At 40.4% G+C, this 27996-nt stretch overlaps 1 protein-coding gene across 1 annotated transcript; it reads right to left on the bottom strand.

Annotated features, from left to right (window-relative positions):
* Positions 1 to 7000: 7000 nt before the first annotated feature.
* Positions 7001 to 25734, bottom strand: TNFSF4 (TNF superfamily member 4). Its single transcript, XM_007446753.1, has 3 exons — positions 25585 to 25734; positions 8898 to 8946; positions 7001 to 7350 (listed from the first exon to the last, which is right to left on the bottom strand). The coding sequence occupies exons 1-3, from the start codon at positions 25732 to 25734 to the stop codon at positions 7001 to 7003; spliced, it is 549 nt and encodes a 182-aa protein (XP_007446815.1).
* Positions 25735 to 27996: the final 2262 nt, after the last annotated feature.

The following is a 27996-nucleotide window of genomic DNA, read 5'->3' as shown; positions in this document are numbered from 1 at the left end:
AAAAAAAAAAAAAAAAAATATATATATATATATATATATATATATTATATATATATAAAATTAATATTTTAAAAACCACCCACTGTGGTCTTCATTAAACATTAATTCTGAATGTAATAAGAAGTTCTCTGTATACCTTTTGCCAAAAGTATTAAAAACTTTTATGACATTTCCTTTTCTTATTTTCTTCTAGTAGAAGTAATTGAAAGCTTTTGTTCAACTGACAGAGAACAGTACTCCTATGAATTGGGTCAAAATGAAAAGTGATATTGACAAGAACTTAGGCTCTGCCCCCAAATCATGATAAATTCTCTCTATTCAAAAACTTTTGATTGTCTACCTTTGCAGGATATGATCTAAAATTCTTAGCTATGTCTTTAATGCCTCCAATATTTTATCCTCAAACTACTCATTAATCCTTACCTCCAACCGTGACCAAACACAGATTTCTGTCCTGGAAAACAGAATATGCTGAAATAAAGGAATGAGAGAATGAGTGTCATAACCACGGTGGAAGTTCCTTGTCCCCAGAAAACACCATGAGAATTTCCACCTCTAGGCATTTGCACACACTGTTCTCCCCCTGCTATGTTCTCCTTTCCTCTTCTCCAATCTAAATTCTGCAAGGCTCTTCCATTTGCTTTAGTGATTTCCCCATCACTAAACCAGATACACTCCATTATTCACTTGGTACTCACTTTCTGCCTTGTGGAGTGACTTCTGTAAATTAATAATTATTGAGTAATATTCCATTGTATTTATGTGCCACATCTTCTTTATCCATTCATCTGTTGATGGACACTCAGGTTGCTTCCATGTCCTGGCTATTGTAAATAGAGCTGCAATGAACATTGTGGTACATGACCCTTTTGGAATTATGGTTTTTTCAGGGTATATGCCCAGTAGTGGGATTGCTGGGTCATATGGTAGTTCTATTTTTAGTTTTTTAATGAACCTCCATACTGTTCTCCATAGTGGCTATATCAATTTACATTCCCACTAACAGTGCAAGAGGGTTCCCTTTTCTCCACACCCTCTCCAGCATTTATTGTTTCTAGATTTTCTGATGATGGCCATTCTAACTGGTGTGAGATGATATCTCATTGTAGTTTTGATTTGCATTTCTCTAATGATTAATGATGTTGAGCATGCTTTCACATGTTTGCTGGCAATCTGTATATCTTCTTTGGAGAAATGTCTATTTAGGTCTTCTGCCCATTTTTGGATTGGGTTGTTTGTTTTTCTGATACTGAGCTGCATGAACTGCTTGTAAATTTTGGAGATTAATCCTTTGTCAGTTGCTTCATTTGCAAATATTTTCTCCCATTCTGAGGGTTGTCTTTTCGTCTTGTTTATGGTTTCCTTTGCCGTGCAAAAGATTTTAAGTTTCACTAGGTTCCATTTGTTTATTTTTGCTTTTATTTCCATTTCTCTAGGAGGTGGGTCAAAAAGGATCTTGCTGTGATTTATGTCATACAGCGTTCTGCCTATGTTATCCTCTAAGAGTTTGATAGTATCTGGCCTTACATTTAGGTCTTTAATCCATTTTATTTTTGTGTATGGTGGTGTCTGTCATACAGAGTGAAGTAAGTCAGAAAGAGAAAAATAAATACTGTATGCTAACACATATATATGGAATCTAAAAAAAAAAAATGGTCATGAAGAACCTAGGGGCAGGATGGGAATAAAGACTCAGACCTACTAGAGAATGGACTTGTGACACGGGGAGGGGGAAGGGTAAGCTGTGACAAAGTGAGAGAGTGGCATGGACATTTATACACCACCAAATGTAAAATCGATAGCTAGTGGGAAGCAGCCGTATAGCACAGCGAGATCAGCTCGGGGCTTTGTGACCACCTAGAGGGGTGGGATAGGGAGGGTGGAAGGGAGGGAGACACACGAGGGAAGAGATATGGGGATATATGTATATGTATAGCTGATTCACTTTGTTATAAAGCAGAAACTAACACACCATTGTAAAGCAATTATACTCCAATAAAGATGTTTTAAAAAAATACAAAAAAAGATAAAGAAACCAACAGAAAAAATAAATAAATAAAAATAATAATTATTGAGTATTGAGACCAACTATGTTCCAGGCAATATGTTAGGTGCTCTTATGCTCACAATAACCCAGAAGGTATGTGTTAATATCCCCTCTTTACAGATAAAGAAAGTAAGATTCAGAGAGGTTTAAAAAAATAAAAAACTTGTCAAGGTCACCGAGCTAGAGAATGACAGAGTCAGGATTTAAAACTAGGTTCCAAACATCATGAGCTTTTCACCATAGCACTCTGCTTCATTTTGTCCATTCATCTCATTCATTTATTGAACTAGAGTGTATCATTTTCTTAATCCAATGAGAACTCACTGAGGCATGTAGGCCTGGTGAGAGGTTATCTCTATAGTCTAAAGAAGAGTTAATGAGGAGAAGCCATAGCCCACAGGCTCATGGGTGGGGACTGGGAAAAGGAGGAAAACAGGATGACACTGGGGCTTCCGGCTTCAGCAATGATTATGATGTCTTTAAACATCATGAATCAGGAGGAGGGGCAGGCTTGGTGAGCGGGGAGGACATACTTTTGTGAGCATCCTGAGTAAAGTGCCCATTACTTCCACATGGAGTTTCCCAGAGGCAGGGTAGCAGTGGTTAAAAGCATGGTTTTTGGTGTCAACTATCCCTGGTCTTGATTCTGAGCTCCACCACTTACAAGCTGCATGTCTTTGGGCAAATTACTTTACCCCTTAGAGTTTCAGTTTTTCATACATAAAACAGGAATAATAATACCTACTGCAAAGAGCTGTTAGGAAGATAGAATTAAACAATTCATATAAAATGGCTAATATGATGCCTGGCCCATAAGTACTCAATGAATGGCATTTATTACTAATTATACAGATGATTACAGTAAGTTTGACTCTGGAGTGCAAGACATCTGAGCTGGAGAATGATTTTAGATATCAGTATATGAGCAGAGGTTGAAGTCATAAGAATCAATGAAATTGGCAAGTGTATGGAACAGAGAACACAACTCAAATGCCCCATGGCCAGGCAGTAAGTGAGTGAAGTGAGCTGGTATAGGCACATTTGCACATTGTATGAAATGGGGGGAACTCTGGAGAAATGGAGAGTGCATAGTCCCTCTAAAGAAGGAGGCTGCTACCCTGCTTGAGATGATTCCTGTCATGTCAAAACTGGGCCCAGCATCACCAGATCTCCTGTTTTGTATCGTTTTGTCAAAAGAAGCCAAAAATTCCCCAATGTTTAAGTGTAAGCAACTAAATTCAAACTTAAAAAGCAAATTGAACACATACATAAGCCAGACTATGGCTTCTTGGCTGCCAGACTGTGACCCCCATTGTAGAGAAAGAGGGCTGAGGATGGAGCTCTATAGAGCATTATTGTAAAAATGATGGGTAGAGAAGGAGGAGGGGTAAAGGAGATGAAGACAGGCAGTGAACAGAGAGGGAAAGAGCGGAGCAGAAAGGGGTGAGTTCAGAAAAGACAAAGAGTGGAGCAGAAAGGGGTGAGTTCAGAAAAGTCAGGGAAGAGGAGCTTTCAGGAAGGAGAGAGTTAACACCATCACAGGTGGCACAGGGATCACTGTGGCCAGTTTGTGCACACAAACTCATTAAGTGTTAGGACTTCTACATAAAACTGCAGATGTAATTACTACTAAGGAGAGGGGACATAATACTCAAAGAGACCATCTCACAGTTAGAGACAAGACAAGGAGTCCCAAGGGAAAGGACAACAGTACATAGTAGAATTCTATCTGTATCAGTCTCTTGAACCATGAAGAGCAGCCCTGTGGACTTCCAGTGAATGTCTTTTCAAAAGCAAAGGTGGACTTTGGCAGCTCAAGCATCCCTTGGACACAACTGGGATGGCTGGAATGGGAGGCAGATAGGAAACCAGAAAGTTTACCCTGTCCTCCCCTCACCGGGGAATTAGCTGATCAGAACACGGAAAGGAAGAGAAGGATAAATAAAAACTCTCAACACTCTAACCAGTAGTGAATTCTGAGATCTTTTATTTGTTTCCCTGTAAATATCAATATTATTATTAGCTATATTATTAATGTTAATATTAATACTCTCTGAGAGCCAGGAGAGCACTAAATACAAAACTATGGTTTAAAATAGGGGACCTGCCTGGTATGCTTAAGAACTAATTACAATTTGAATCAAGATTGGAATCCCTTAAGCCATTCCCTAAACAGTCACTAAGTCACTAAGTAACAATTGGCAACTGCCCTCAAAGGAATCACCAAAAAGGCTGAGGAAAAACGTTAGTTTGTAGGAGAAAAAAAAAAAACTCCATACAGTAAAAGAGAAGATTATACATATTGACTCAGAGTAACCAGTACATAGATATTTACTATGTACATTCACAGTTAGCATTATGAGCATAAGATTCTAAAATGATCATTCAACAAGGGAGGAAAAAAGCAGGATCCAAAAATGGGGAATTAGTTGTCCAAGGTCCCTTGCTAGTTAGTGACTGAGTCAAAATTAGAATTCTAATCTCCTGACTTTTCATTTCCACAAAACTCCACTGTTTTCGGAGAAAGGTTAATTATCCCTTTGAAGGAATGATTTACATAGGACACACATACTTTGACGGGTGGCAGCTGGGGGAGTGAGTCTAGTGGATGGCAGAAATGTCCCTGTGTGGCTGGAGGAGGCCAGCATGGGAAGAGCAGGCCATGTGTACCCACAGGGAGTGGGTGCCTGTGAGGAGGGGCCGTAACACCAAAGACAACCAACCCACAAAACAAGCTTTGGCTTGGAATGTGTAGTCCAGAAGAAATATCGTCAGAAATTCCAAACTTAAAAAAATAAACATACATTTTCTTAAATATCATCTATATTCATAAACACTTACTTAGAATAAGTAATACTGAATAACTTTGACTTTGAGAACATAGTCAATAAAGAAGTACACACGCGCACACACACACGTTTAAATCCTCTGAGTAGTCAAGACGGGTCTCATAGAATATCTTGCTCAGAACAATTCACGTAGGGGAGTTCCCTGGTGGTCCACTGGTTAGGACTTGGCACTTTCACTGCCCTGGGCCAGGAACTAAGATCCCGCAAGCCGGCTTGGGGAAGGGTGGGGGGCCAATTCATGTAAAGCATTTAGCCTAACGCTTGGTCTACAGCAGGCCCTCCATAGATGTTTACCTAGGATTATAACAATTATGTGAGTACCTGGGCAGCCACTCAGAGTTTGGTTACTCTTACCTTATGCACAGTTTCTTTTACTTAGCTTCTTTTTATTTAGAATTTTGATTTAGCTTCTGCCTACAACAGATTAAAACTGATTGGTGGGAATATAGTTGGAGACAGACAGGCACTTAATTGGAGATGGAAAATAATTGTATCAAACAGACAAGAAAAAAATCCAAATGTAATTGAGACCATTTAGCATAGGGCCAAATTGCCTTCCACCTTTCTGGAGACCCTGAAGATATCACTGTAGCGCACCACAGTACAACTATTATGATGACCCAGAATCATCGAGAAATATTCTATGATATGTCACACACTCTATTTAAAACTGCAGGGAAACACTTGCTACCATTCTAAAAAGTTTTTATAAAAAAATTCAAATTTGTAAAAGTTTTGACACAGAAAACTTACAAATCATCTGGAAATTAAGAAAAATCACATTTGTCCACGATGCCATAAGCCAGATACATTAAGTGGGATATTTAAACTAAACATTAGGTGATCTTATTCTCTTGAAAGCCTTGGTATTGGCTGATTATTGGTCCTTCTACCCTCAACTATCAATGTGAGATCATATGTGATATTATGGTGTTACTAGACAGAGATCATTACTTTTCATAAGATGTAATGGCGTCTCAATGTCTTTTTGACATAAGACAAAAATTTTTGTCTTATGAAAAGACATTATTTATGTCTTTATGAAAAGACATTATGGCATCTCAATGTCTTTTTGACATAAAGTTGCAATTGATCATAGAATTGCTTCATTTTTTTTTTTTTGAGACAAGGTGGTCCATGAGTACAAGGTGTGGGGCTGAGTATGTAGCTCAGACTAAGCAGGAGGATGGGCATGTCCTACTTCGTCTCTCTGTGGCAAAAAATGGGATTTCCTTCCCAGACAGTTTAAATTCCCACTGAGTGTTACTCTGAGAGGTCCAGTTTCACAGCTCTCCTGAGTGATAAAGATAACCCTCACAATAAATTATCTCACTCTCCCAGTTTAGAAAAACTTCTCTCAGTTTTCCTTAAGTCACTGATTACATTTTTCACAGCATCACATCCCCGAGATGGTTCTTTGAAAGGAAATTTCTATCAAGAACATTTGGAGGCTGGGAAAGCAAAATGGAGGAAAAAGAAAGAAAAAAGTACAGAGTATTCCTTAGCCAGCTATCTTCATCAAGTCCTGACAGCTGTTCACAAGTTGCTTTTCCTTCTGAACTCCGCCACATGAGAGAGGTATTTACGCAAAATATGCAAACTTCAACCAATTTCATCTTGAAGAGGTACCTTTGGCTGCCGGGGGTCAATCCACCACCTTTGGCAGATTCATAAACCCTCTCCTTGGTCTTCCTTATTTTGACAGTACCAGATGTCAAATATCCAGCAAATGGTAGTCAAGTGTCTTCTTCAATAATGAAAGTGTATTACAATAATTTCCTGATCAATAGAAACAACATCCTGAGGAAGAGGTACCTATTTTTCTCACTCTCTTGGAGGTGCCAACAGGCTTGAGGCAATCCTGAGGGATGAGGGCTAGGTGATTTAGAAGATACAAGGATAAATACATAAAGTTAATTGGTACATAAAATAAAGATTTAAATATCCCTGAGTGGGGGAGGGAGTGATCTGGTCACATCTCAAGTGGCCATATATGAGGGCTGAGCTGGGATGACTCCTCCACTCCCAAGGAAGAATCTGTGTCCTGTCCACCCCCAGTTTGGCATTCATGTTGGTGCCTGGCTTAGATGCAGCCATCAGGTCCTCAGTAGACACAGAATCCACCAGGATTTTGATGAATGAGAATCAATTCCCCACCATTCACCTGAATGTCTTCGCAGGAGGCACTGTGAGTGGTCACATTCAGGTAGACTTTGTCCTTGAAAGCCAGATTGGCTACTGTGACAGAGTCAACAGATGTGACCTTGCTCAGGGAGAAGAGGGGTTCCCGACCCTTCCGGTACTGAAGCCTGAGGCTGAGCTCCTGAGAGAAGTAGCCCTTCAGGGAGATGAGATAAAACCCATCACAGTTGATGATGATGGAGTTGTTTTGCACCTTCATGGTTCCATCCTTGTTTGGGGATGTGATGATGAAACCATTCTCATTTTCACACTCTAAGGAGGGTAGGGTAAAAAAAAAAAAAGATTCCTTAGCTCAGCGTTGGGCAACAGCCTTCCAATATGTCTAGAAACACATGAAGAGAAGGAGATAGGGAGAGATTTTGAGAAGAATGAGAGGAAGAAAGTACTGTTTTTCTCCATGAGGGTTGGAATCTGCTTTCTCTGTGGAATAGATGAGGCAAAGCTAATACTAGTAGCCAGGAGGATTACAGACGGGGCTGGGGTTCAAGAGCAGAGAGAATATAGCAACTGGCAGTTATCACAACATACCTGTGGCAGGAAATGGAGCCTCAAGGTTTCCCTGATTTTTCAAAACCAGGAGGGATTGGCAACTCAGTGCTTCCTTTCTTGCTCAATGGACAGACTAGGGCAAAGGGTGGTGGAAGTGCCCCTTGCCCGGGTCCTGCACACCCACTCCATGCAAAGCAGTTGCTTTTAACTCTTCTCTGTCCTCTCTCCACTGGATCATGAAATGAAAATTTTTCACATGCCCCGGGCACTAGACCTACCAACAGCATGTGTTACTGGCCTTTGCCAACAGGCACTTGAGCTTAGTTATGCTGTGATACTAAGTAAAGCTTAGTAATGTCCATGGGCTCAGATTCTGCTCATTAAGATGCAGGTAGAAGAGCTCAAGAACATAGACCTACTTCTCCCTTCTACCTTTTTATTGCTAGTTTTTCCTGGAAGGTGCCTTGGGAATAGTAGTTGCCACAGGAGACAGAAAAGGAAGAGTAGGAGGACACAGAATGATGGATTTCGTAGCTTTGTGTGGGGCCATTTCAAGTGCAAATCAAAAAACCAAATTTCTTTTATTTCTACGGTAGCCTCAATATCATCCTGGATGGTCAAGCAACCACATCTCAAACTCCCCACTCTGCCCCATGTCCCTCAGAGATAGGAAAGAATAGGTACTTTACTGAAATGTGCACTGCTGGGCACATTTCAGTAATTCTTGCTTTGTATCAAGTCTGTGGGAAATACTTTGAACTGAAAGTAAGGATTACTTATAGAAGGCAAGATATACTTTCCTTTAGCTCAGGAGGACTTAACAAATGAATATCCATACAGAAACTACTGGTGGTTGTTCTAGTATTAATCATGGATCCAAATACTGCTCTCCAGGTAAAGTATCACCTTGACTTCAAGTCCCGCAACTTTCATTAAGGTAAAATCCCGTCCTATAATAGAATTACTGGGGAATGGCAAGTCTTACAGTCAGACAAACTCGTAAGAAGTAAAGCCTTAGTTTTCTTACCTAAAAATTGAGAATAATTCCTACTCAAAGGGTTCCTGGGAAGATTAAGTGAGGAATATGAAGTAATACAGTGACAAGCACATATTTGGTAACTAATTACTTCCCTTTTCTTCTTTATACACCTTCTTTGTCCCTAATGAAAACAATATGCAGCCTCCAACAATTTCAGGATTTAATGTTTCCCTAAGAAAAGAGAGAGATCTTGTGTTCTGGGAGAAATTAAGAGGCTGGAGAGAAGATTCTTTTAACAATATGAATCAATTAAACTTTTGACAATACTTACTGGTAAACTGTACTCTGATACTTTGGATTGGAGGGTATTGAGATGGCACCTAAAGGAGGAAAAAGTATATATTTTTAAGAAAAAAATGAACAAACTGAATTCATACCCTGTGAAGCAGAAATGTAGTAGCCAGTAAAGGGAATGACTTGACAAGAGATTTGTTTTTTTCTATGTAGATTAGACCCAGCCTTCCTGCCTGCCCCCCTTGCCTTTCTATAACATCTCTTAAGGTAAGTTAGGAGTCTTCTTCTCTTTCGTGCAAGCATCTAAGTAAGATCTGTCCTCATTTGCCAAACTCTTCCTTGGTATATTGTTTTGGCCCACTAAACCCCAATTTCCCATTCTGGATAACAGAGCACTTAACAGTCATCTTCTTAAGAAACCCATTCAGTCATAGACATCCTTCATGGACAAGGCTGTGACCAATCAATCCTTCATGGCCACAGACTCCCAGAATGCACTGGGAGTGAATTCTGAAAGCTTTCTGACTGCTCGCTTTTTCACTGGAAAACAGGAGTAAGTATCCTATTTTCAGGGCATACAGGCAATAAAAACTGTTCTAATCCTTCAGAGATGAGTAGATCTGCGTGTAGCATTTTTTAATGTGGGGTCGTTCCCTGCTCTTTTACCATGTGAAAAATCTAACCTGAACCAAGTGAGTACTCAAAAGCAAGAAAGAAGTAAAACAATGAAGAAAGGAAAGCTAATAAATAAAACATCTGTGGAAATTTGGTGGTTAAAAGAACGAAGAAGCTCAATATGGAGCAAACTCCAAAATATTAATATATTAAGTGAAAAAAGCAAAAGCAAAGGGCAGAATCATGTATAAAGTACATTACCCTTTGTGTCAAAAAATAATGATAATGTTTGTGTGGGCAATGAATTTATCTGACAGAGTATAATGTTGCCTCTGGGGAAAGGAACTGGAAGCCTGAGGACAGGAGTGGGAGGGACCCTTACTTTCCATGGTTTACTTTTTTATATTTTATAAATTTTGTATTACCTACTGAAAAAGGAAATAGAAAACAACAACAACAACAAAAACCCACCACCTACTGCACCTGTCAAGGACAAGAGCTCCTCCCACCAGGCTATTTTTGGCAAGATGTCCTGATCAAAGGTGTGGGGAGGAATTTGTTTTCATACTCTGGGGTGTGGAATCCCTGCTTCCCACTTTCCTGGCACACTCATAGCAGCAGTCAAACAGATTCCACTGGGGCCTGCCCTTGTAGATGAAGAATCCCCTACTTCCCTTGTACATAAAATCAAAAGCCTCACCAAGCTTAAACCAACAGGCAGTGTAGGAAGAAGGAGAGCCTTTCTGAGCCCTGCCAGTGCCTGGGCCCCTGGAGGGATATTAGTCAGCAGTGAGCAGGTGGAGAGGTGTTGACCTGGGAAGACTTGACAGTCTTCAGCTCTCTCCCCTCTGCGGACTGTTTGTGAGGCTGGATTGGTATCCTTCATGCTTAAGGCAATGTTCTGGAAGAAGGCCTCTCAAAAGGCATATTACCCAATCATGATCACCATAATCCCCTGGGTAAATGAATACCTCCACTGCTCTCTGGGCAGGTTGGTCCCAGCCTGAATGGCCACCTTGTTAAAGTCAGAAGCAGCCTGCGCAGTTGCACAAAGAGCACAGGGCTCAGCATGCAGCAACCTGGTCCTAACGCCAGCCAGGCAAGTATGGTGTCATCTTAGGAAAGTTTTATAACTTCTCTAGACATCAGTTTTCTCTTCTTTAAAAATTCCTCAAAGATCACAGACATCCCTTTCAGCACTAACTGTTCATGATTTTAATTTTAAAAGTTGCAACTCTAAGTCAATTTTAATAAAAGAGAAAAATAGGAAGCTTCCTCACCCCAAATTTGCATAAAGCTCTCTGACTTAAAAGTTCTCGTGGTTTGATTATTTGACTGACTTAGCAAAATCTCCAAAAGGTTCCTGCAAATAAAAGAAATTTCCTAGTGTTCTAAAATACTGTGATGACTAAGTAGGGGCAGTAATGACCAAGAGGACATTCTGAGACCAAGATGCTGAGAGGCAGCAAGGAAAGGACACGTGACTTCCTCTTTCAGGTAGATGCAAATGCAACTCCAGATTTGGGCTTCCTTTCCTTCTCCTGAAGGTCACCCAGTATTAGAAATTTGCATATTCTCACAAGTTTCTTCCTAGCATCAACACCACCAAGCCTAGGCAATGTTGTGAAATAAGATGGTGTTTCCTCTTGCTCCATGCCCTCCTACAACTTTTCCCTTCATCCTCCATACCTGATCGCCTCATGCTGACTACCCCACTGCCCAGAAATACCCTCACAGTGCCCAATTCAAGGCCTTCCATCACCTGGCACCAACCTCCTTGTCAAGCATCACTGCTACACATATCCCTTCTGTGTCTTATGCTGGAGCCAACCATTTCCTCTAAGCTCTCTGCCCTTGAATAGAGCCTGGTAGGACAAAACAGAGGGCATAGGCTTGGGAGTCAGATTCAGTTCAAATTGTGACTTCTCTAGTTTTGTGAATTTGGAAATGTTGTATATACCATTTCTGAGCTTTAGCTTTCCTGTCTGTGAAAATAAGGCAGAATATTATTATTGGAATGTTCCATGAGATGACTGTAAAGCTTAAATAAGTTAACATATGTGAAAGTACCGAGGAGTTTGCCTGGCACATGGTAAGCATTTGAAAAATACTTGCTTCCTTTTTTCTCTCCACCAAGAATGGCCCTCCATCTATGTCGACCCAGCAAAATATCACCACCTTCAAGGCCTAAATCAAATCCCTGATTTTTGGTCTCCCATAGCAAGTACTTAAAAACCACTCTATTCACATGGATGTTTATAATAGCTTTGTCTATTATTGCTAAAACTTGCCAAGCAAAAGCAATCAAGATATCCTTCAGTAGGCTGAATGGATAAATAAACTGCGATACATCCAGACAATGGAATATCATTCAGTGCTAAAAGGAAATGAGCTTTTCAAGCCATGGAAAGACATGGTGGCACCTTAAATGCATATTACCAAATGAAAGAAGACAATCTGAAAAGACTATATACTGTATGATTCCAATTATGTGACATTCTGAAAAAGGCAAACTATAGACACAGTTAAAGATCAGCAATTGCCAGGGGTGAGGGAGGAGGGAGAGATGAACAGGTGAAGTGCAGAAGATTTTGAGTACTGAAACTATTCTGCATGATACTCTAATGGTGGGTACATGTTATTGTTCATTTGTTAAAAATCCATAAAATGTACAATACCAAGAGTGAACCCTGATGTAAAAAAAATTTTTAAATCACTCTATTGACTTTCATTCTACCACCATTGGATACATGTCTCATCTCCTCTACAAGACTACTTAGCTGTGTGCTCTTGGGAAAATGGCATTACCTTGCTGATTTTTAGTTTCTTCATCTGTAAAATGGAAATAGTAAAATCTATATCCCAGAGTGCTGTTGTGAAGACTGAATGAGATAATGTATCTAAATTTTCAGTACCTGACCTGGAACATTGTAAGGAGTTGATAAATGTCAACTATTATTCTTGGATGCCCATGAGAGATAAGATCCATGTCATGTTCTTAATTTAGTCTACATAACACTATTTTAGCTTTATATATGACTACAGAATGAAGGAATTAATAAAATGAAAAACAAAGTCCAACGAAATTCCTAAAATATCCCTCTGGCTCTCTGTAGCCCAGAGAAACAATACAAAAGAATCCTGGCTTCATAAGAAAGGTTACCAGAAAACAATCAGAAAATATTAATTTTACCCACATGCACAAACATGGTCTTTTTCATATCAAGAAAATCAAAATCCTCATACCTTCTCCAGATACTAAAAGAAAATGGAATATATCAAAGGTCCCAGAGGGCTTTCATGTAAGGACAAGCTATACAATAAGGCTTCTTCAATATGCAAAGTCTGAAGAGCCAGTACCATCCTCAAAGGGGAAGGGAAACTCCTATAAGTCTACACACCAGAATCAAAGCACTGTCCTGAAGTTTGAATGAGATGGTTTCAGAAGCATGAGTATAAAAGAAGTCATCTTCTAACTGAACATTGTATTTTACAGATGAAGAAACTGAGGCCTACAGAAGTAAAGGGATTCAACTCCTGTCCTCCAATGAAGGTACAACTTTCATTATACCAATACACAGTTTTCTTTCTCCCCATGCAAATTTAAAGTGTGGAGAAATTTCTTTGAAGACTTTATTAATATTCCATGCCTTGTGTCCACTTCGGTGCCAAGGTGGAGGAAAGAAGAAGTTGCCACACACAGCAGATTGGCAGGGTGGTGGTCTCACGATGACCTCATCATGAAAGTGCATAGGGAGAGCCAAAAGTTCAGGCTTCCCTCCTGGGTTTGAGGGCTGTCATAAGCAGAGCCAAGAAAACAGAGTACTCAGTAGGCAGCTGATATATGGGCTATTTGACCAATTGACTGAATAATGCACATGTCCTGTCTAGGAGCAGCTGATGATATGAAAAAAGGTCAGCTGTCCCACTGTTCTCAAACTCTAATGTACATTTGATTCACCTGGAAAATTTGTAAAAATGTGTAGATGGCCAGTCTATTCATAAAGATTCTGATTCAAAAGGTGTAGGTGGACTCAGTAATCTGCATTTTTACAAGCACCCAAGGTTCAGGATTTAAGAATTAGCACACTCAACTGTGAACTCCTGAAGGCCCAAATCCAGAAAATGTATCTTCGACCATGCCCTTGGCAAAAAGCATGCCTGTCCCAAAGCTGGTGCTCAAAGGATGTTTGCTCTACTGTAAGCACTATTCCATAGTTGATTGAATAGTTATATGATTGCCTTGTTATTGCTGATTTGAAACAGCATCAACAATTATTGAGTACCTGCTATATGGCAGGCATTACAATCAACTCTAAGAACACAAAGGGAAAGAAGACACAATCCTTATTTTTGACAAACTTGTATGTCAACTGGGGAAACAGCTCCTCCAAAAAAACCTTTGGTAAGCATCAACAGGCAATGTATGCCACAAGGTTCCAGAGAACAGAAAAATCATTGCAGGCTTTGGCCACTCAAGAAGGAAAGACATGGTCTTAGGCCTTGAAAGCAAAAGAGGACCCAGATAATCCAAAGGCATTATATAGAAGAAAGGTCTAGCAACGAGACCATTCTTGGTATAGTCAAGGAAAACAATAAAACCTTATTGAGAACTTATAACATGCCATGCACTGCATTACTCTTTCTCAATTTCATTACCTTTTTTGCTATCCAAAATAACACTTTTAAGTAGAAATAGTAATTACCCACGTATTACAGATAGAAAAATGAGAATCAGTGCTGTTAAGAACTTGCTCAGGAAGAAACTGGTATTAACTTGATTTTGAACCCCAATTTCACAGTAACATCCTTTCTCTTTATCCTACTCTATTTTAGAGTAAAAAACCCCTAAGAAAGCATTTGAGGGTTCAAAATTAATTTGAATTATTTTAATTGTCAATACTGAATAAGATTAAAACATTAGGTTTTAGATAGTTGTCAAAATATTCAGATATATCTCAAAATATCTAGACATTCCCCAGGAAAGAGCTCCTCAGTCAATCCTACAAGGTTGTGTAGTATAGGTTGGCAAAGCCATTAGCTGGGCTCTGATTAGATGCAATTGTCCTGATAAGGGGCAGCAGGACAAGTACAAAGTAGGCAGCAAGCAGGTGATGCAAAGAAGAGTCAGAATTATGTCCTTTCCTGGCCTCTCTCAGCACCTGGAGCACTGAACTGTCTGAGAACACAGATGGAAAATGTCTGATATCTAGCATTTACCCAGTAGCCTGTACCATGTTCCCAAAAAGGTGATGCTTGATTCGTGGGCTCATCTTTGGAATGTGTGAGTTTCTAATTCTGACTCACTGGGATGTGGCATGGGGCTGCCAACCTTATACTCATGTGGCATTTGTCCTGGAGGGGGATGTATCTGTGGCAGGAGGGAATGATACTCATCAAATATGAAACCAGGAAGTGGGCTCTGCATTCACTATGTGGGCCTTGCCCTTCCTCACTTGATATCAGTCAAGATCCTAGGTGGGAGTGGGATGGGATGTGAATCAGTGGAGGATGGCAGGGAAACAGATCTGTGATGGGAACTCTGTGGTTCACCCTGCAACCTCCACTGGGATGTGAATGTCTCCTCCCCCAACATTGGGCTTCATGTCAATCAGAGGAGACCTGAGAGATCATGAAAGCACAGCCTCACAAGCTCTCAGGGTGTGTCTCAACGAGCCTCTGAAGAGGAAGATGGAATTTTCTATGTTTACCCATTACAGTGGGCTGGGAAGGTAGACTCTCACCCTGGTGGACTTAGTGTGTACTCAGCGGAAACTCCCTTACAAAGGGAAGGGCCCACACTTCGGATCAGTGAAGTTCAGAACCCCACTCAGAGAAAGGAATAGGAAGAATGGGCAAAAGCTGATTCTTTGGCCAAAGAGTCTTCCATAATCAGAAAACTTTATCCCCAAAGTTACATTTCTTAAGAGAGGAAGATGTTTGACTTTGAAAATCTTGCCGAATAAAGAGTCTACTGAGATTTAATGAATACAAAGAAAAGCCATTTTAACTGTCATTCAAGACTCTCTCTTTCTCTATCCCCACCCTTCACCATGGCTGCCAGCACCTTTTTGCTATCTCCCTCTTAAATTTTACTCTCCTCGCTACTACACAGGCCCTGTGATATCCTAACATAGCCTCCTTTCTCTAACCACTTCCACTTTTCTTGTCAAATTTACTTAGTAATGGCAAGTCTCTACTAACTGACTCTCTCCCCTCTGTCTCAGAGAACAGGAACTGTGGTTTCACTGTCTCAAATGCTTAGCAAATTAGCAGATTCCTAAGAGGAATATCAGGTATTCAGATAAACAACCAAATGAACCAAAAGCATCCATGTGTCATGAACATACCTTCAAAATTTTGTGATTTGCAAAATTTTGCAACAAATTCTTTATATCCTCAGGGGGAAGATTTTCTTATATCTGGGTTTCCCTTTCCACATTTACTAGGGAAATCCTTAAAGTACACTGACAAAGGGGTCTGCCAAAACATTTCTAAGAACTCCTTTCCTGTCAGACAGAGAAAGACAAATACTGTATTATATCAGTTATATGTGGAATCTAAAAAGTACAACAAACTAGTGACTATGACAAAAAAGAAACAGACTCACAGATTCAGAGAACAATCTACTGGTTACCAGTGGGGGAGAGGGAAGGGGGGATTGAAAGGTACAAACTACTATGTATAAAATAAGGATATATTGTACAATACAGGGAATATAGCCAATATTATATAATAACTGTAAATGGAATATAATCTTTAAAAATTGTGAATCACTATGTTGTACACCTGAAACTTATATAACCTTGTACATTATATTACTTGTATAATCTTATAATAAATTTTTAAAAATTAAATTGAAAAAAGAAATAACTCCTTTCCCCACCTTGGTGATCTCCAGCAAAACATTCTAGTCTCTAAGCAAATGGAAGGGTTGGTTTACAAGGTACCCACTGCATTATCATAAACCTTACAATGCCCTAAAAATAATGGCATTTATAAATAAACCTTTGCTGAGCTAAGGTGGAACTTAGCCCTTTAGACTATGCCCTGACCTTGGCTAGTGGCTGCATAATCACATAATATCTGACACTGGCTTGAGCCAACACCATATGTGACTGCTCAAGGTTTTTTACATTGCCCCATTCATCCTTAGTTACAAAGGGGGTAGCAGAATTATTACAATCAATATCTTTCTACTTGAAGTCACTCATTCCCCATCTCATTTGCTATATAAAAAAGGAGGCACTATTGCCTTGGAAAGGCAACCTAGTAGAATGGACAAGGCATTGGGCTGGGAATAGGAACACTTAGGTATGGTCTTAGGCCAGAACAAGTCCTTTCACTTTCTCAGTTTCTAATATCCTATTTTTATGTCCATCCTCAGTTAAGATGGTGGAATAAGCACTGTGGAATGAGGAGTGTCTAAGGACTTTTCCATACCAGAGATTAGGGAAATCACAACATTCAAAAGAGAATTCCCAAATTATTGGTAGATAAGAAGACCTTTTGAATAGAAGACCTTTTCAACACAATAAACCCCTCAGCTGTAACAAAAGTAACAGTTTTTTCCCCTAAGTGGCTCCCTATGACGGTTAATGAACAATCAAGAATATCTTTTGTGTTGTTTATGCAATGAAGCTCTTAGCCTCATTTGCATGAGGCTAAATAATCCTCAACCTATATTCTGGTGTGAACTAAGATTGGTGACTGGCAAAAATCATAACCAGGGCTTCCCTGGTGGCGCAGTGGTTGAGAGTCCGCCTGCCGATGCAGGGGACACGGGTTCGTGCCCCGGTCCAGGAGGATCCCACATGCCGCAGAGCGGCTGAGCCCGTGAGCCATGTCCGCTGAGCCTGCGCGTCCAGAGCCTGTGCTCCGCAATGGGATAGGCCCCCGTACCGCAAAAAAAAAAAAAAAGAAAAATCATAACCGAACAGCAGTGGAATGATGATGGTGGTGGTAACAATAATGACAATGACATTTTAAACTAAAGCCTTCCTGTTAAATAATGGAAGAGAAACGAAGCAACTAATGCAAAAATTAAAGTATGCTCACTTTATAATCCCAATTGAGAAACTAGATATTGAAGTTAGGTAGATAGCCTCCGTGAAACTTCTTACTGAAGAGCTGTACCGTACGTGGTTATCCAGTGCTTATCACGCACTATGCTATTGCTTGACCATCTTCTTTCTCCACTAGATTGCAAACTCTGAGAGGACAAGGAAGACCAAGTCTTCCTTACCATTGCTTCCTCAATGTCTGACAGGTAACTTATTTTCCATAGATCTTGTTAAATAAGTAAATTAATAAATGGTTTGTAGTGAGTTGAATAGTGTCCCTCCAAATTTACGTCCACCTAGAATCTCAGTATGTGACTTGATTAGGGAATAGGGTCTTTGCAGATGTAATTAGTTAACATGAGGTTAACTAGATTAGGGTGGGTCCTAAGTCTAATATGCGTGTCCTTAAAAGAAGAGGAGAGGACACACAGATTCGCACAGGGAAGATAGTCATGTGAACTTGGAGACAGAGCTTGGGGTGATGCAACTACAAGCCGAGAAACACTAAGGATTGCTGGGAGTCACCAGACGCTAGAAAGAGGCAAAGAAGGATCCTGAAGGATCCTTCCCTACAGCCTTCAGAGGGAGCATGGCCCTGCTGACACTTTGATTTTGAATGTCTATCCTCCAAAACTGTGAAAGATTAAATTTCTTTTAAGGTACCCAATTTGTGGTACCTTAAAAGGCAGCCCTAGGAAACTAATACATGGTTGAAAAGATATTTGCATATAGTGTGAAATCACACTTACAACATTAAAATAATTCTTTGAATCAGTCTGATAGAACTAGAAAGGCCCAGGGAGATTATATAGTCTAATCTCATTATTGTTTTTTTAAAAAAGTACAGCTCGGAGTGAATAAATGACTGAGCTAGTGCCCAAATCCAAGTTCCCTTGCTCTTCTATGAATATATCACACATGGCAATGATTTGCTTCATCAAAATAACCTATGCTGGGGCTTCCCTGGTGGCGCAGTGCTTGAGAGTCCGCCTGCCGATGCAGGAGACGCGGGTTCGTGCCCCGTTTCGGGAGGATCCCACATGCCGCGGAGCGGCTGGGCCCGTGAGCCATGGCCGCTGAGCCTGCGCGTCCGGAGCCTGTGCTCCGCAAATGGGAGAGGCCACAACAGTGAGAGGCCCGCATAACGCAAGGAAAAAAAAAAAAAAAAAAAAAAATAACCTATGCTGTATTATGCGCTTGTTAAAGCTTCATTTGTTGTGTTATCTCTATTTGTGGAAGTAGATTTAGATCCCTTTTTTAAAAGAATCTTGCTTCCCTTTACGCCAGGTTATAAATCTTTCCACCAATTTTTCTTCAAAAGCAATTAATGTCAGAAAAGGAAACAAATTTTAAAACAGCCAGCCGAAATTCTTACGGCTTAGAGCCATGGCGTCTTGGCCAAGTGTAACGGAAAGAAACAGGACTAGAATTTAAACCTGGTCCTAATTTATAACCAGACCTTCCTATATTGACCTAGACAAGTCTCTATGCCTCAAACTTCCTCATTGTAAAACTGCACACAAATATCTATCTTCCTCTGAGGTCATAGTGAAGAAGTGAGGACAAAAGTAGGGAAAAAATCACAAAACCAGAGATGGTTATTCCAAGTAGCACCAGGAGTGATGCCCCTCAACCTCCCGCAAAAAAAGTGCTTTGAGTTCCCAGTCTTCATCAAACCACATACAGGGCCAGATTAAGAAGATCTTTATGGGCCTTGGAAGTTAAAAATGGCTTCCCTGGTGGCGCAGTGGTTGAGAGTCTGCCTGCCGATGCAGGGGACACAGGTTCGTGCCCTGGTCCGGGAAGATCCCACATGCCGCGGAGCGGCTAGGCCCGTGAGCCATAGCCGCTGAGCCTGCGCGTCCGGAGCCTGTGCTCCGCAACGGGAGAGGCCACAACAGTGAGAGGCCCACGTACCGCAAAAAAAAAAAAAGAAAAAAATGTTAAGCACCCAACACACAGGTAACTCAAAATATATTTTACATTACTGAGCAGTAAAACATGTGTTTTACAACTTCTTTTATAACCCAGCAAAGTTTTTAGAATTTCCCTTGATGACTATTTTGATGCTTGTTTATAATTTTTTGTAATGTTAATTGTCATTTTCATCCTGATTTTTACTTGACAGTTTCACTGATTCTCTACGGTTATGCTGTGGCAACCTACAGGGCAGCCCAGCCTGAGGGTACATCATTTACACTCACTGGACACCCCCGCAGCTCCCCACCTATGTAACATTTTGGGAGTGTCGCTTTCTATCCATAAGCCCTTCTTCAATTAGTATTGGAAGAATTAAAGTTTGGGTCTATTTGCCCATCTTTGTGTCCAAGTATGTTCTTAAATAGCATTTTCAATGTTATCAAAGCTAGACAAATTAATAACACATCAAACTTGCATTTCAGAATGAAAGGTTTGCTGAAAAGAAAGTAGTGCATAATTATGCCCATCTTAGCTCCAACGTTTCTAATATTTTGAACCAGACCACTCTTCTAAATATAATTTTCTGCCCTATTTGGCAACCAAGTCATTGGAAAACTGGATGAACTACATCAACGTAAAGGGAGATGGAATCAGCCTGGGCCATGTGTTCTAAGTGTGCCATTTTAGATCTCTGAACCACTTTCAGACACTAACTTGGTAACATTTTATACCCTCATAAATTCTCCCCTTCATTTTTCCTTTGCTCACTAATACAGCCATGAGGTCTTAATTAGACATCTATATTCAAAAATGCTAGAATTATACCAAGAGGGGTTTTTTTAGCCTTAAAAATTACAGTAGGAAAGTCAAAGTCCATGAAGTTAAGGTTAACTTTACCTATAATATGCTTCCTGAGATTTGAGTTATGGAGTGTTTGTGTCTTTGTGTGTGTGCGCGCATGCACTATAAGGCAAACATTTTAGTGGTGGTATGCTTATGGAAGCATGATCGTGAATAATAATAATAATCTCAACATTTACAAAGCTCTGTAACACATTTGTTCCTCACAATAACCAAATTCCAATTTTTGAAAATGATTAAATTGACACTCGGGATTTTGGGGACTTTACCCAGAGTCACAAAGCTAAAAGACTGGACTGAACCAGAATATTCTAGATCCTAGTCCAGTGTTCTCTCTCCTACACCTCAATGACTCCCCTAAAATTTTGAGAAGATGTGTTGTATTTTTGTATGAGGAAGTGTTTTAATGCCTTCATTTGGCTACAAACAAAATGCACAAGCCATAGGATGCTGGGGAATCCAATTTCATACTAACACTACCACATATGCCATATATTTTATCTGTGACTGTGAGAAATAACCCTTCTACTTTGTTATTCAGTTGTATCTTTTCACTCCCTAAATAGGAGTAACAACACTGTACATGGCTCCTCCAACCTAAGTGATTCCAGAAGATTAATGTTCATGAGCCATGAATGGAGAATCCCTGAAGTAGGTGGGAAGCTGTGGGTTCTCTGAAAGTGAAGGGCACAGAAGTAATTTCCATTAAAAGAAACAGAATTGGAAGGGCAGGGTGGTCAGCCCCTAGGCAAGGCTAGGTCTACTCAGGGCTAGTAGCTAGGAGTTGAGGTCAGAGAAAAGGAATAGGGTCGGTTATACTCCAAGGTCTATACCAAGAGCCCTTCTGCTTGCTTCCCATCTCTCCTCTGAGTGCGTATATTTGTTTCTATTCGTGTGTACATATGTGACATTTTCCAGCATGATTCCTGTCCAAGCTATTCTGTCCTATTTTGAGTGCTTGGGTCAGAACCCATATCTAAATTTTTCTTGTAGAAAATATCATCACTGTGTAAACAGTGAACGATATTAGGCCCTCTTGATATTGTTCACCCTCTTATACATGGATGAGCGCTTGGCTTCCTGAGAAAAGTGTTCTTAACTCCTCAGGAAATAAGAGTGGGTTCTCTTTAAAAGATATCCAAGAACTGTTAGTTTTACTGTGGTGCCCCCTAGTGCTATGTGAGATTAGACTCACTTTCTGTATTTGTCAATATGTAGACCACATAAGAGAAGCGAAATTTGGAGAAGCGACAAGTTGGGTAATTTTTCCTGTATTTTCTTTTGCATAGAATGGAATGAAGTGTGTTCCCTTAGCATGAGTCACAAGACCCTTTGTGTCCTGCCCTCACCTAGATTTTCAGCTTCCTCTTCCTCCACTTTCCCCAATGAACTCTCAACTCCAACCATTCTGAGCAACTTGCTCTTTTACCTAGAAAGCCTTCTGCCCCTACTCACCCACCATCATCCCTCTTATCTATTTAAAGAATTTCCACCTTTCTTCTAATATCAGTGAAGCATTACCTCCTCCTCCGGCTTTTACCCTCCCTGAGTTTCTGTTTTCCTGTCCATAAGTGGACTATGTCTAATGCCTGCTCAAAAATCCAACAATTATACATTTTCAGTACCTCCTTTAAGAGCCTCAAAATACTTAGTGACATATCAGTTCAATACTTCAGATGTTTCTTTTTAGCTCCCATAAAATTTCTTATAAAATGCAAATTCAATTACATTGAAAATTATTTCCATGTCTATCATAAAAAATTTCTTTAAAAACTTGTTAAATTACATGGGGACACATTTAATTTGAGCTAATCTGAGACAAGATTTTTTAATCAAAAATGCCTCTTTTTCTTCCTAAAGGATACAAAGTCCAAGTTATAGTCTGAAACTTCATCAAGAAACTGAATTCTAATTCTGGCCATCACTGATACAGAATTGGTCAGCTCACTTTCCAAATGCCTTCACTTCTGTCTTTCTCAGGAATAAAAGTGATAAGAATGTAAACCTTTAACTGTGGGTGGGATGTGCTGAAGAATTATCACTAAAAGCACATCTTTAAAGTACTCTGATAAAGATGATACAAATCTTGGAAGAGCCCAGCTTCAATAGCTCTGAGACACATGGGTATAATTTGCAAAAGCTTCTCACCTTATAGATCAGCTTTTTTCTGCCACTGTTCCCAGGTGAAGTTACGGGGAAGCCTGGAAGCCTGATACTTTAAATGGCAGTCCCAATAAACATCCAAACAGCATGTATTGATTTTTGTGACTCAATTTTATAACTTGTGTCATGGATATTCTTCTACAGCATCCACTTCTTTCCCTTTTTAAATAAGGTATTTTGCTAATCTAGAATAAGTTACTTAGATAGGTACATGGTATATAAATAAATACAGATTACAAATATATGTGCAAATTTGATTTCCCTCAGTCCCTTCTTAAGAACCAGGGTATCCAGAAGCTTAGACCCAAAAACCTGTTTACTTAAATTGGTATTTCTCAGATCCTCATACCCATTTTATGACTATATATATATAAACTACATACCTACAGGATATTGACCTGGAAGAGAGATTTCTTGATCATTTGATCCAACTGCCTCCTGTTTCAGATGAGAAAATCAGGACCCAAAGAGGGATGTGTATTATATAAGGAGTGAGTAAGGTCCATCTTTTTTTCTGACATTCAAAAACAAAAACTTCTGCTTTTCACATAATAAAACTTAACCAAGTGGTGAGAAAACAAAGGTTACTAAATAAACTTGATTGAAGGGAAGGTTGACTGCCAAATGGAGTTTAACAGTTTCATATGTATTTTTTTTACAGAGTCATCCATATAGGAAAATTTTTTATGAAGTTTAAAATTAAATCTAAGAAATAAGAAAAAAAATCATGATTATTCTCCAAATGTCTTTCTCCTACAATGAAAGAGATCCAATTTAACTAGGCAAATGATGAGCATTTCAGCTTTATTTCACCCCCTATACATATCACTCTAATATTATGTCTTATAAAAGTAGAGATTTGATTGGCATCACCACCTACCTCATCCTTCAACCAAAATTCCCAACAATCTTATCTATGAATTTAGAAAAGCTATCACTCTATGTCCCTTCTTCAGCAATTACTTTACACCCTTCTCTCTCAATCAATCTCTCTCTCTCTCTCTCTCTCTCTCTCTCTCACACACACACACACACACACACACACACACACACACACACACACACTGCTGCCACCATGACTGATCAACTTCTGGGGAGAACACACACGACTGTCCTTCCCCTTAACAAAGCTTATGAGATTAAATTTAAGGACACAACATGCTGCCGTGGGTCTTATTAACAGTATAAGAAATTATGTTAGCTAAAACAGTCTAGCTAGAAGTAAGGAAAAAAAAGTTAATGTCAAGTTAAGCATTTCAAATATCTGTGCCCCAAAAAGTTCTGTATCCAGAGTATACAAGAACACGTTTGTTGAGCAAACAGCTCTAATATACCTCCTCTATCTTTGCTTCCATTTCTGGGCCAGGACCAGAGAAAGCTAATTCTCTCCCAAAGATCAGCTCCATGAATTCTAGTATCCTGGAAGCCAGCACTCAGCTTCCCTTCCAGGCTCTAGCACAGAATTGCTGGGCGACTTGCTAGAAAGGACCCCTCTCCTCTGCATCTCTTGGGTACTGATAGTTTGGGGCGGCCCCCGCCACCAGCTGGCTACACATCTGTATCTGTTTCACCTTTTGCTCTCTCCTGCTCAGAGCCCTAGTGCAATTAATTGCTGAGCCTTGACTGGGGCCATATGTTCTGTCTTTTTATCATCCCACAGTGTAAGGAAATATGTAACGCTGTGGTTGTTTGAAAAAGCACTCTCAGGGCTCCCAGACCTGGTGAATAAACTCAGCTGTTCTATTTTGGGTTACTCTTTGTTTTCTTCTCGGAAGGGCCTAATTCCGGTCTCTGTCTTAGGCATCCTGCCATGGACACTTTGCTCCTCCCCCCACACCCTCTCCCCAGATTGCCTACTCTAATTTCACCCAAAGGCTTCTGTGACAAGAAGGAAACGTCTGGCATGATGAGGACAGGATGGGTGTGCTGTGGTGCTCACTGGTCTGCAGGCTTGAGTGTGACACCAGCTACACTTTGGGAATTTGGGGACACAAGCACTCTATAGTACAGTGATCACAACCACACTCCCACTAGCCTGTAGGCACTGAAAACCCCTATTTCCTGTAGGCGAAGACAAGCCCAGGCATCGTCTAGGACTCTGCTCATCTTATCCAGATCTAATTTGAGGTACCCAGTCTCTGACCTGGCCATCAGAAATAAAAGTTCCTATTGTCTGACCTTTACAAGGGAGAGACTTTTCTAACACAGAGCATCCACCAGGGAAACAAGAACTCTCAGACTAGCCCCAACAAGGGAACATGGGGACACTATTCATTTCTTTTCTTTTCAGTGGAATCTCCTGCAGTCAAGAACATCCTTAAAGAGCTAATAATGTTTGTAGATATGAATAAGTAAATAAGAAAAAATAATGTAAAAGGGACCATAATAAGGAGAAGGAAAAATGGAAAGAATATCTTCATTAAGTGGGAGAAATACTAAAATGATGATCTTCCACTACATAATGTATTGGACAAAGTGATGTCTGTAAGTTGTGATTGGTAGAGAAAGGCTGTGAGAAACAATATCTGATCAAGTTACTGGGGTAAACGTTTGGCCATGCATACATACAGGCGTGAACACATACATCTCTGCCCTTAAAATACGTAGGCTAGCTATTTAAAAGAACTTAATACTGATAACATTTAGCATTCTTCAAAAAGCATATTTCCTTGAGAGTCTATGAGGCTTATGAATACAATAGGAAAGTATAATAATGTAAAGAGATTTTATTTCCTTTTTACATTAATTCCCTGATAAGATGGTTACTAGAAGAACAGGTAAACCAAGTAGGTATATCAGTGACTCAAAGCTTCTAAGTGACAGCTCATAAAGGAATACCAGGATTCTTGCATTGCAAAGAAAAAGAATAATCCAGAAGCAGTGCCCCTGCCCTATCTCCACTGTGCCCCACCACTGCCACTGCTGAAAAAAAGGAAGGAAAACAGAGACAAAAGGGTGTATGACCACACTTTACGATCGCTGAGCAGAAAAGGGAAAAAAAAAAAATTTTGGTGTCAGATTATTTCCAAGTGACCATTTGCAGCTGTTGGAGCTGCCATTAGCCTGAGCTGGAGGAAAGGACATGCCAGTGGTGCATCTTACCTGAGCAGAGAAGTGCAGACAGATGTAGGTGAGACACAGGAGCAGCCCCAGCCCCTGAATTACGGAGGACACCAGCAATAGCTTGTTCCTCAAGAATCTCCGTCCTGGTGCATTTCCAACATGCTCATCCAGGGGTTGGACCCCTTCCATCTTCACAATCTGGATGCAGGGAAGATGAAAACTGTGACAGAAGGGAACCTGAGGGAGGACTGACCTCTTCCCCACAAAGAAGGAGATGAAGCCAAAACAAGGTGTATCAATCAGAAAACACACAAAGGTCCCAGGACCAGAGACAAGAGGCGATTGAAAGAGCAGAGAGGACTCTCAGTTTTAATGCTGCAGCTTTTGCAGGCAGGCGGGGGAACTTCTTTGTGACTAATCTGAATTTCCCCTTTACTTTCTTTCTTTTTTTTTCTCTGGGCTAACAGGGAGTTGTTTTTGTGGCATTCCAGTTCTGATTTGAGTGACTGTGAAATGACACTCATAAAAGTGTGCTATTTTCTTAATTTCTCATTGCACCAGTAACCAAATTGTGGGTCACTTGATAAAGATAAAAACCATCATCCGTTGATGTAGGAGCTCATCGATCCCTTCTCCGACGTGTCTTAAATCATAGAAGAGATTTAAGGAAAATACTAGCCTTAAGTTCTTGCCTGCACTTTATTGGGTAACTAAGCACTGAACCCATTCAACAGATTCAGGGAAAAAAAGCACATGAAGACCATTCTTCAAGTGAAAAAAAAAAGAGAAAAGTTTAAAATAGGATGGTGAATCATGTAGAATAAAGGAGTAAGATCCTCTAGTTTTAGTCCATTGCATTATAATAAACTAGCATAAAGTGAGCATCTACTGTGTGTCAGGCACTGTGCTAGACAGCCCTAAAAATCTTTTTCTCATTTAATCTTTGAGGCAAATTTAGAAAGACTTACATGATTAATTTTAAGCATAGCAGGAAAGAAGCAGAAGAGCATCCTGACTTTTTCCCTTCCCTCCACTATACATTTTCTCCATACATAAGTTTGCATGAATGAACAAAATAGCTTCAAATAAGCTTTGAAGGTTGTTCCTTTCTTTGAGGTCAGCGTAGACACAGAACTTGGAAAGTAAGAGTATTCTACCAATAGACACTACTTACCCTTCACCACTGAAATAAATGATCAAATGAAATAAATGATAAAATTATTGATAATGTCAAGTTCATATTAATAAATATTTACTAAATACATAGTGAGCCCAGTACTATATTGGACAGTATAGGTACACTGGGAGGGGCTGTTTAAGACAGAACAACTCTTCTGTGGGCAAGTATGTCTCTCTGAGCTCCCTATCAGCCACTCAATGGATATTTAAAGAAGGAAAGGAGAGAGAAATAACATCAACAAAATAAATGAGCTGTTGTATGCAACTTAATTTTATAGAAAATTGATATGAGGCATATTCAAGAGGGAAACAGCTTGTGGGAAATGGAAAGTACATTTATTAATACAGTAATACAGTTTAAATCAATTAATATATGAATTGATACCCTCATTATAATCATTATACTTTGCATTTGCAGAACATATTGGTCTTCAGAAGTTCAAGTTTTTGTCTGAAATATAAGGTGACTGAGACACTACACCATACATGCCAAGCCAAAACTAGAAATCAAGTTCCATCTAAACTTAATTCTAAATAGGTATTCCTATGAGAAAAGTATGTGTAACATACAGGGTATGGATTAAAAAAAATTGAAAGGCAGAGTCAAGATGGCAGTGTGGGAAGATGGGGAGTTAGCGTCTCCCCACAACTAGGGCACCTGCTGGCCACTGGTGGGGAACTCTGATGCCCAAGGAGACGGAAGGAACCCTAAAGTGAACCGGTAGGATGCAGAGGGACTGAGGTGGGGAGGAGAAGTGGAGGCCAGACAGGATTTATGCCCCTGAGATCAGGGAGATCAGGACACACAGGCGGGAGGGGCCCTCCAGGAGGAGCAGAAGAGGGGCAGAGGGTGACTGCCCCGCCCACTCAGGCCAGGGAGCCTGCTGAGCTCCCAGGCCCGTGCCCTGCCCTCCAAAGCCCCCTCCAGGCTGCATGGGTCCTTGTGGGCATAGTAGGGAGGCCGGGGAGATCAGGAGAGGCAGGCAGGAGGGACCCTCCCAGACTGGAGGAGCAAGAGAGGAGAGAAGGGCATTTTCCCCACCCACTGGAGCCCCGAAAGCCTGCTGGGTTCCCAGGGGAGGTCCCATGCCCTCTGAGACCAGGGGTGGGGGGCACAACTGGGCCCCTTTGGTTCCTTGAGCCTAGGTCCCACCCCCCCACAGCCCCCAGGGACTTTTCCAGCCCTGTGGGTCCTGAGCATTGGCCCTGCCCACAACGCAAACCTTGCCCTTGCTTAGGCCCCGCCCCCTACAGCCAAGGCCTCGCCCCCCC

Source organism: Lipotes vexillifer, unplaced genomic scaffold (assembly GCF_000442215.2).
Source record: "Lipotes vexillifer unplaced genomic scaffold, Lipotes_vexillifer_v1.1 scaffold685, whole genome shotgun sequence".
NCBI lineage: Eukaryota > Metazoa > Chordata > Mammalia > Artiodactyla > Lipotidae > Lipotes > Lipotes vexillifer.
This window is presented reverse-complemented; position numbering and strand designations above follow the sequence as displayed.